At 53.3% G+C, this 9,684-nt stretch overlaps 2 protein-coding genes across 11 annotated transcripts in view; one reads left to right on the forward strand and one right to left on the reverse strand.

Annotated features, from left to right (window-relative positions):
* Positions 1–2,947, forward strand: part of Acp2 (acid phosphatase 2, lysosomal) — a 7,885-nt gene extending 4,938 nt beyond the window's left edge. For 3 of the 6 annotated variants that reach the window (XM_010612423.3, XM_010612425.3, XM_010612428.3), the window contains 4 exons: positions 128–210; positions 305–411; positions 492–667; positions 2,541–2,947. In XM_010612423.3, the coding sequence (XP_010610725.1) occupies positions 128–210; positions 305–411; positions 492–667; positions 2,541–2,674 (500 nt within the window). In that variant the 3' untranslated portion in view covers positions 2,675–2,947. Of the gene's footprint in view, positions 1–127; positions 211–304; positions 412–468; positions 668–817; positions 2,515–2,540 lie in introns of those variants that run through there. The other 3 variants (XM_010612426.3, XM_010612424.3, XM_010612427.3) reach the window with 3 other exon arrangements.
* Positions 2,948–3,500: 553 nt separating this feature from the next.
* Positions 3,501–9,684, reverse strand: part of Ddb2 (damage specific DNA binding protein 2) — a 19,040-nt gene continuing 12,856 nt past the window's right edge. Inside the window, exons 4-10 of one of the 5 annotated variants that reach the window (XM_010612437.1) lie at positions 7,289–7,434; positions 6,272–6,371; positions 5,999–6,176; positions 5,558–5,700; positions 4,288–4,452; positions 4,121–4,166; positions 3,685–3,835 (exon numbers count right to left, since the gene is read on the reverse strand). In XM_010612437.1, the coding sequence (XP_010610739.1) occupies positions 3,771–3,835; positions 4,121–4,166; positions 4,288–4,452; positions 5,558–5,700; positions 5,999–6,176; positions 6,272–6,371; positions 7,289–7,434 (843 nt within the window). In that variant the 3' untranslated portion in view covers positions 3,685–3,770. Of the gene's footprint in view, positions 4,453–5,557; positions 5,701–5,998; positions 6,177–6,271; positions 6,372–7,288; positions 7,435–9,684 lie in introns of all 5 variants that reach the window. The other 4 variants (XM_033756459.1, XM_033756458.1, XM_010612438.2 and 1 more) reach the window with 4 other exon arrangements.

Here is a 9,684-nt window from a genome sequence, read left to right on the forward strand (position 1 = left end):
AAAAAAAAAAAAAAAAAAAAAGTCCTCTGGGTTGGTGAACAGAGCAGTGGAAGCAGGGTGAGGAGCACTTTGGCTGATCAGATGTTGATGGCTGTAGCAGCTGACACCGGGGACTTTTCTGCTCCAGGAGTCCTGCTGGCTCAGATACGGAAGAACTTGACCCTCATGGCAACCACCTCCCAGCTCCCTAAGCTGCTGGTCTACTCTGCGGTAAGCTCAGAGCTCAGGCCGGGAGCTGGGTTTCTTATCTGTTCAGTTCTGGGGTTGGGGAGCAGTGCTGATGGGCTGCCCCTCTCCCTTCCAGCACGACACGACCCTGGTTGCTCTGCAGATGGCCCTGGATGTCTATAATGGCGCACAGGCTCCCTATGCTTCCTGCCACATATTTGAACTATACCAGGAAGACAGTGGGTAAGTGGAGCTCTCAGGGTGTCCCCTGGGGCGTGCCTGGGTGACGAAACCAAGCAGCCTGTCTCTCCCGTCGGCCCCAGGAATTTCTCAGTGGAGATGTACTTCCGGAATGAAAGTCGGAAGGCTCCCTGGCCCCTGCTCCTGCCTGGCTGCCCTCACCGGTGCCCACTGCAGGACTTCCTTCGCCTCACAGAGCCCGTCGTGCCCAAGGACTGGCAGCAGGAGTGCCAGCTGGCAAACAGTACTGCAGACACAGGTGAGCTGCCCCTGCCAATGCTGGTCGGTCCAGGTCAGCGCTCCATTCCCATCCCGAGTCTGGAGGGAGCCGTCACCTCCGTTTTCACTGGGCAGTCCCTCTTCGGCCCCGAGACCACTTTCCACCTTTTGCCTGCTCTCTACCCGGAAGTGATCCCTTCCATTGTGTAACTGAGAGTGAGAGCAGCCAGGAGAGGACTTCTCCATCACAGACCACCAGCTCACCTGTCCCAGCTCTTCTCCACAGGACCTGTGACACCTGTGTCCCCTTCCCCACGGATCACAGCTATTCTAAAGCCAATGAAGCCATCTCTCCAGCTGTCGTTTCTGATTCCTTTGGTGTAGAATTTTCCTGAGAGTTGCCTGGACACTGGCTTCACTTCCTCACTTCCATCCTCACTCGAGACTGACATTACCGTCTTCTGTCTCCCTCTTGTCAAGTGACCAGTTCTTAGCAGCTTCTGTCACCGTTCAGCGGCATCCCAGAACTGATCAGTCCTTGCGCAGACACTTTCTTGGTAACTGGGGGTATAGCTCAGTGGCAGAGCACATGCGAGGCCCTGGGTTCTATTCCTGTAATTGCAGGAAAAACAAAACCTCCACTCTCTTGGATTCTCCTGGTTTTCTCCTAACCTCCGGGCAGCTCCCTTGCCGCTGCTCCTCCCCACTGACCAGGGGACAGCACAGGGCCAGTCCCTATCACTCTGCCCTTCTGCGACTCCCAGTGACCTCATCCCGCCGTGCTGAGCTCTTTGTGTTACAACACAGACTCGCAGCCTCATCCCCGAGCTGCTTGTGCCCCCAGCTGCTGACTCCAGGCCTCTCTGTGGAGGTCCAGTGAGTGGGCGGGACATGAGCACATCCTCAGGGGCTCCCAGTTAGTCAGTGCTGTGTCCATCACTTAGGAGTCTTAGGCAGTGTCCTGCTTCTACCCACGTCTAAGCCACTAGCAGATCCTCTGCTCAGCCTTTGCAATACTCGCTCTCACCTCCCTGTTCCAACCCTGTCCTGCTCGTCACAGTTGCCGAAGAACCTCCTGGTATTCTTTCTGGTTCTGTTCTTGTCCCTGCTAGTCTTTCAGCGCAGCAGAGTTCGTTTCTAAGAAATGTCAGTTGGCCGCGTTGCCATCCTCCTAGGCCTCCCAGTGGCTTCCTGCCACACAAGTCCAAGTTCTCTGCCTCGACCTGCCAGGTCCCACTTAGCCCAGGGATGCTGACTTTCTTTTGACCTTAGGTCACACCAAGCTCATTCCCAAGCCAGGGCCTCTTGCATCTGCTTCCTGACTCCCCACCTCCCACTCAAACATTCTTAGATCTATTATTCTTTTTTTGGGGGGGATACCGAGGATCGAACTCGGGCCCTTGCACTTGCGAGGCAGTCAGTGGAGCCACTGAGCTAAATTCCCAAACCTGTTAGTCTTTTGTTTTATGCTTCTAGGGTTTAGACCCAGGGCCTTTGCGCTGAGTCTCATCCTCAGTCCCTACCCGCTTTTTCAATTTTGAGACAGAGTCTAAGTCTCTTGAGCTGTCCAGGCTGGACTCGAACTTGTGAACCTCCTGCCACAGCCTCTGGGGGCTGGAATTACAGGTCTGTGTCATCATGCCCAGCTTCTGCTCTCAGGTCTGTGTGTGTCCCTCGTTGACACCCGGTCTTTGCTCATTGGTGATGCCTTTCCGGGCTGACCTACCGTGCTTAATAACAGTCATCACTAGTGTGTCCTTCCTGTCCCCTGCTTGTGTCAGAGCTCCTCCCAGAGTGAACTCCATGGCACAGGGACTGTCTGTCCCGTTGTCAGAGTAGCACCTGGCCTGAGGTAGCTGCCCGATGCTTGCAGGGTGAACGCTAATGTCATCTTTCTTTCCCTCTCTGTGCAGAGGTGATTGTAGCCTTGGCTGTGTGTGGCTCCATCCTTTTCCTCCTCATCGTGCTGCTCCTCACTGTCCTCTTCCGGACACAGGCCCAGCCTCCTGGCTATCGCCATGTGGCCGACGGGGAGGACCACGCCTGACAACCACTCGGCCCCCTTCCCGCGGCCTCCTAGGGAAGTGGGCTGGGCCTGCTCTTGACTGCTGCTGCTCCCAGCCATGGACAGGAGGCTGGGTTGGGCCTTCTGATCCCCCAGCCCAAACAGGCAATGGGGCTTGTCCTGTGGCACCTCTCACCGAGCTCACTTCTACCAAGTACTGTGTTGGATGTTGGCTTCTTCCTGAGGGATGTGCCTCTCCCACCTTCCCCCAGGACCTGAGGTGTGGACAAGCATTCATTTCACTCAGGACGTGGGATAAAAAACCCGAAGGAATCAGTACCTGATCTGCCTTGCTTTTCCACCAAACCCTGCTCTCTCCTTTCTGGTTTGGAGTTTTGGCAAATAACTCAAGAGGATACTGCCTTGCAGCTCACTGCACATTTTAGAAGAAAAAACTGCACAACGCTGGGGTATAAACATTGGCTACCAAGGAATTAGACTGCCCAACAACTAGCCAGCCAGTTGTATCTGGCAGAAGCCACCATTAATGTGTGACATTGTGCTTCAAGCACCTTTGTCACCCCTGGGCTTGAGCAGGTTGGAAGGCTTTGTACTTTACCGGGAGGGAGTTAGGGGAGGTGGGGGGAGCAAATCGAACTGAATCGGGAACCTGCTCTCCCCATCCTGGGCTGGGGAGCTGGACCGCTCTTGACCATGGCCCAGAATGGCTATGGCAGTTTCCGGAGAATGAAGGTTTGGACCACGCGTGCTGCTCTGTGCCTGTTCTTCAGCTCTGAGACCCACAGGGCCCTCTGCCCTGGGCAGTGCTAGATCACGCGGAAGCTTGGTTGGGTATGGTTTTATTGCCACGTCAGTAGTACAACAAATGAAAACACTCATCACTCTACCATCCCCGTCAGAAGGATGAAACCACCTCTGCTTCAGGCTGGACACAGCCTTGGGTCACTCAGCTTTTGGAGCTAAATGCACAGCGGTAAAAATCTGGTGCCCCGGTCCCACAGTGCCCCGTGCCACAGTCCCCCTGCTCCACCCTAACACTGGGCACTTTTGCCCCTTTAACAAACAGCTGCCTCTTCTCGCACAACTTGTTCCAGGCGTCGCCTGGCCCACACCTCCTTCACTGGCTCTCGCTCTCTCTCTCTGGCCCAACTTTCTCCTGGCTCCAGACGAGAACATGGTAACCTGGGGGGAGGAGGAACAGTCTGACTTGTCCTCCCGTTGCCAGGCTCTGTGGCTTGGGGCTGGCCTGGGGAGCCCAGCGCTTGGTAAGGAAATCCTAGCAGCACAGCAGCCGGGCGTTGCCGCCACCAAGCCAAAGCAAGATGATGAGGGCCTAGGCCAGAGACTGCTGTGTCCCCATCTTGTGTGGCTGTTGCCCTGGGGTGCACACGTCAGCACCGTGTGCTGAACCTTGGGGAGCAGGGTTGGGCTCGGCCAGTCCAAGGCACACTGCTGCTTCCTACTCACCCATGGCTGAGGCCAGCGTGTCCCCCATGGGGTTGAACTCATTGAGCTGCAGAGACGAGAGACTCAGCATGAGGAGGGTGGCGAGTACCGACAGGATGCATAAGGACTAAGGTCAGGAAGTGGGGTGAACCCCAGATCCTTCCATCATGAGAGGGCCTGAGCCTCACCGAGATGATTCCAGAAGACGCTGGGTCATAGAGCTGACACAGCAACTTGCCAGAGCTTCCATCGAACACGTCAACCGTTCTTGACTCGTAGGGAACACAACTTTTGAAATTAGGGTCTGGGTACCGGCCCACAACAATGAGGTTGTACCGAGGATGCCAGGTTGCCTAGGAGATAAGACGGGGTCACAGGGGAATCCCATTAAGAGAAACAACAAAAGATGTTTCATTACTAACATCCAGGTACTTCATAGTGGAGATAAGACCCCTGTGAAACTAAGGGTAGTTTTTCAACTGTGTGTGCCAATCCCGGTGGCCTCCCCAGCCCTGAGGCCCCCTTTAGGCTCCCTCTCTGTCTCATCACAACCCAAGAGGTGAGCCTCAAAAGCTCCGGTAAAACCTAACCGGCCATAAGTCCTAAAGTAACACCACTGCTAAACTCCTCTCCACACAAACAACCTGGAGCTGAGTACAAAATCACTAGTGGCTAAAAAGAGAGAAAACCCACAGTCCCCAGATTGCCCCACTCAAAACCAACCAGGCAGTTGACGGAATAGCAGAACTTCATGGGGTTTTCCTAACATGACAAGGGACTTGCGAAGGACAAAAGCCGTGGTTAGCAGGAAGCAATGGTGCATACAGTGGCTTGGGAATAAGTCACTAACAAGTCACAGGTGGGAAATGAGCACAGGCTGATTAGCAAGAATGCCAGCTGGCAAAGGATTCTTGGTATTCTTTTATGATTGGGTTCGATTTCAGGTGCTGAGCACCACGTACTGAGTACTTACCAGGTGCTAGGCATGGTGCAAGTGTTTTCAGCGCACTGATCATCACGACCACCCTATCAGACACTACTACTGCCTTTTTACAAATGAGGACACGGAGATCCAAATTGGGGAGGTAGGGGATTTATTTCTATTACTAGAAGCCACCTAAACCTGCAAGACAAACTAAGGTGAAGGTTAGTTTGTGGACAAACTGCACGTAACAGTGACCGGAAGAACTGTGAGGACAGGACAGAGAGTCGGCATCATAGAAAGTGCCTAGGGATGAGGTGAAAAGACCCACAAAAATAGCTTGTTAGATTAAGAAAGTTCAAAATGGCGCCGCAGAGGCAGAACAAGAGGAGTGGGCAGAGCCCAGGGGCAGAGGCTGCTGTGGGGCGGGGAGGCGAGGGCTGCAGGCAGGCAGGGAGGGAGGCTAACCTCCACTGCCCCTCCGCACCAGGCAGCGGGCTCAGCGCGCCTGCACCCGTCTCGGTCCTGTCGCTCACCTTGATGGGGGTGAGGTGCTGGAAGTGGCGATGTGGGTGTGGGATCAGGCTCATGGGGCGGTCCCACCGCGAAGCCGAGTAAACCCGGATCTCGTTCCGCTGGTCGGTGGTGAGCAGCCGGGCTCCGTCAGGGCTAAAGCAAGCTGCCACAGTGGAAAGCCCGTGAGCAGGGGAACCCAACCCGTCGCTCTGCCCGTGCAGGGTGGGGAGCGAAGGGTGGGAAGGAAAAGGGGAATCTGACTCTGGGCTATGAACAAGAATTCTAGAAACTCAGCAGTCCGTGGGGCGGCCACAGCCCCACAGGAGCCTGGACATCAGCGTGGCGGACGCTACCGGGGTACCAGCTTGACCCCGTCAGTGGCTCTTGAACTTTGAGGAAAAGTTGCAGCTGTGCTGAGTCAGGCAGGGTCTGTGGGAGAGATGGGGTTGGGTGTCACACACCTGCGTTGACTGGGTGACTGTGTGGCAGCGAGTAGAGGAAGCCGTCCTTCCCTTTGACCTGGCGCAGGTCCCAGAGTTTCACTGTTTGATCTACGGAGGCTGTGGCCAGCAGCCAGTCACAGCAGGGGTTCAGGGCCACGTGGGTTGCTTTCTTTTTGTGCATTCTGAGATTCCAAAGCTGTGGAGAAGAGCCTCGTTCAGGGTGGGATGCAAAACTGCAAAACTGAGGCTGCGGGTGCAGGAGGGCCGAGGCCAGGGCCGTGCAGACCGTACCTCCTTGCCGTCCGTGTTCAGCAGGGTCACGTGGCCCACGTTGTCTCCTGTGACCACCACTCGGCTCTTGGCAGACACATCCAAGCTGCAGAACCAGATGCTGGAGGGGAGGCTGCTGTGAGACAGGGCCTGAGCCAGGCCTGGCATCCGGCCACAGTGGGCCCTCAGTAGGTACTGCAGGGTGAATGGTCTGATCGGGTGACCGCGGATTCTCAGTGAGGAACACTCAGACTCATCCTTGGTCCAGAGAGGGAATGGGGTGACGGGCTCGGAAACGAACCCATTCCTGCCAGCCCAGCATCCTCGGCTACGACAGCTGCCGGAAGCAGCCAGACCTCAGGCGACAGCCCAAGTCTGAGGCCAGCCTGCCCACTGGAGCTGGGTTCTGAGGAAGCCTGACTCCCTGTTCTCGCCTCATCCCTCTCCGCCTTTGGGCCAAAGGAGATGTCAAACCAAAGGGGAACCGGCAGCTCTGTTCCCCACAGCTGGCTAGAAACCAATGTCTGCCCCCTTCTGAGCATCCGGGGAAAAGCACACGCACCCCAGGGGCGCTTTTCTCCTGAGGGGATCCTGACAGCGGACCCACTGTTTCTCTGAAATCCTCCAGGATGCGCAGCACCCTCTGCCCTCCACCGCAGGTGTCAGTACTTGGGGTGGGGGACTGGTTCCTTGGGACAGGCAAACCTGGAGCGGGGTCCTGCCTGTCCCGTCTCGACAGCTCAAGTGACTGACACAAGACAGCTGTGTCCAGCCGGACAGCGAAGTGATAGGCCCTGCTCACTTCCCTCCACCTGCTCCTAGGGGACGGCTCCACACCTGCAAGCTCCCACGGAGGGCCGGCGCAGACAAGGAAGCCCAGCCACACCACCTCCCCAAAGCAGGAGCCCAGCTGGGCTGAGGTCCACGCGGCCATCTAGGGGGCCAGCAAGTGGCCGACACCTTTCCTTCCGCCCCTGTGCCAGGAGGGGCCGGGATCGTCGCAGAATGAGCCCCTCTGCTCCGAAGCGACATACTCACTTGCAGCAGTCGCTTCTGGCAAAAACCCGGACAGTGTTGCCTCGAAAGTCCTGCAGCGTTGTTGTTCCTTCCATGGAGGCGGTGTAGAACTGGTCGGTGTTGAGAAGGTTGAACTTCAGCCCAGTGATGCTGCCCCCAGCTCCGATCTGACGCGAGGAGGGAACGGGCAGTGAGTGGAGACACCCTCTGCAGTGCTCTCTATGTTTGCTTTTCTACTTTAACATGCAGTAAGCATGACTGCTGGGGAATACAGTTCTATAGATTTTAGCAATAATTCTGTTGCCCCCCCCATTTCTCAGCCAAGTGTGGTGATGCATGCCTGTAATCTCAGCATTTAGGAGGCTGAGGCAGGAGGATCACCATGCCCATGCATTTGACGTCAGCCTGGGCTACATATTGAGATCCTATCTCAAAAAACAAAAAATCAAAACAAAAAACCCCACCTTTCCTGTTCTTTCTTTGAACCACATCCTTCCTCCACCCCTCAACCCCTGGCAAGAACTGATCTTCATCACTATCGCTGTGGCTTTCCTTTATAGAATTCATAGAAATGAATAAATCATAAAGTCTGCAGACTTGTCTTCTGTGTTCAGGCTGTAAACTTCTGAGGTTGCCTTTTTTATTTCTCTGAGGTCCATCCAGGTCTTGTGTGCACCAACAATACTTCCCCTTTTCTCCCAGTTTATCATTTTCACAGTTCTCACTGTAGGAAAACTCCAGCTCTAAATAGTGACTAGGTCAGAAGGGCAGGTGCGAGCCCCGTGTGCCTCCCTGTTCTTGCACACGTGCCAGGCAGAGCACTCACCTAGCACGTGCAAGCCCTGGGTCCCACCCCCAGCAGTGCTGCGGGCTGTCGCACATACAGCTGTGCTCCTGCCAGCTGATAAGGCTGTCCTGGCCCTTGCCAAGGTCTCCCTGTACCCCTGCCCCATCTCATGGCCAGCACACACATCCTCTTCTGGATTCAGCCCTGCCTGCGGCCCCTGCACTGACAGCCAGCACAGCTTCCCTGGCTCCAGCAGGACCACCAGGCCTCTGTGGCCAACCGCTATAGAAACATCTCTTGGTTAACCCTCACCTAATGTCTACTGGTTTGAACTGTTCAGGAGGATGGTGAGGAACAGAAAGAAAAGATTTTTTTTTAGCGGTTTCTCTCAATGTTTTATTCTTCCATAGCTGGGTACAAGGAAGATCTTTTTTTGACAGGGTGTCTATATATAGCCTAGGCTGGCCTCACACTTGCAGCAATCCTCCTGCCTCAGCCTCCTGAGTGCTGGGATTACAGGCGGGCACCAACATCCCCAGTTTGTGATATTTTGAACTATTAACTAGAAAACAGGGAATGATACTCAAGCTTATAAGGTATCATCTTGATATTCACATTTGATAAGAATTATCACACACACAAAAAAATATATATTACAGCAATTGTAAACATGAACACAGGAGGAAAAATCCTAATCAAAATATTAACAAACTTGTGGCTGGGCATGGTGGTGCACGCCTGTAATTCCAGCACTCAGAAGGCTGAGGCAGGAGGATCGCTGTGAATTTGAGACCAGCCTGAGCTACATAGTGAATTCCAGGTCAGTCTCAACTACATAGTGAGACCCTGTCTCAAAAAACCAAAACAAACAAACAAACAAACTCAATTGAGTGATATATAAATACATTATGACCAAGTTGAATTGGGATTTATTCCAATAAGGCAAGTTGGTTTAAATATTAAAAATTAAGTGGGGCTCAATTTGAAACTATACTACAAAGCCACTGTGATAAAAACAGCATGGTACTGGCAAAGAAATAGGCCTGAGGATCAGTGGAACAGACTGGAAGACACAAAAACAACTCCAGATGTACTCAGCTACCTCATCTTTGACAAAGGAGCTGACCATCCTCAGTGGAGGAAAGATAGCCTCTTTAATAAATGGTGTTGGAAAAACTGGATGTCAACCTGCCACAGATTAAAATTAGACCCTTATCTTTCACCATGCACTAAATTAAAATCCAAATGGATTAAAGATCTAAATATTAAAACAGAAACATTAAACTTGCTGGAAGGTAAGTTAGGCAGAACTCTGGAAGACGCTAGTATAGGAAAAGACTATGAACAAATCCTCAGTAGCACGGGAACTAGCAGATAGAATCAACAACCTGCCACAGATTAAAATTAGACCCTTATCTTTCACCATGCACTAAATTAAAATCCAAATGGATTAAAGATCTAAATATTAAAACAGAAACATTAAACTTGCTGGAAGGTAAGTTAGGCAGAACTCTGGAAGACGCTAGTATAGGAAAAGACTATGAACAAATCCTCAGTAGCACGGGAACTAGCAGATAGAATCAACAACTGGGATCTCATCTTACTAAAAAGCTCTTGTACTTCAAAAGAA

The sequence above is a fragment of the Fukomys damarensis genome, unplaced genomic scaffold (assembly GCF_012274545.1).
Source record: "Fukomys damarensis isolate Sample0158 unplaced genomic scaffold, DMR_v1.0_HiC HiC_scaffold_27, whole genome shotgun sequence".
Taxonomy (NCBI): domain Eukaryota; kingdom Metazoa; phylum Chordata; class Mammalia; order Rodentia; family Bathyergidae; genus Fukomys; species Fukomys damarensis.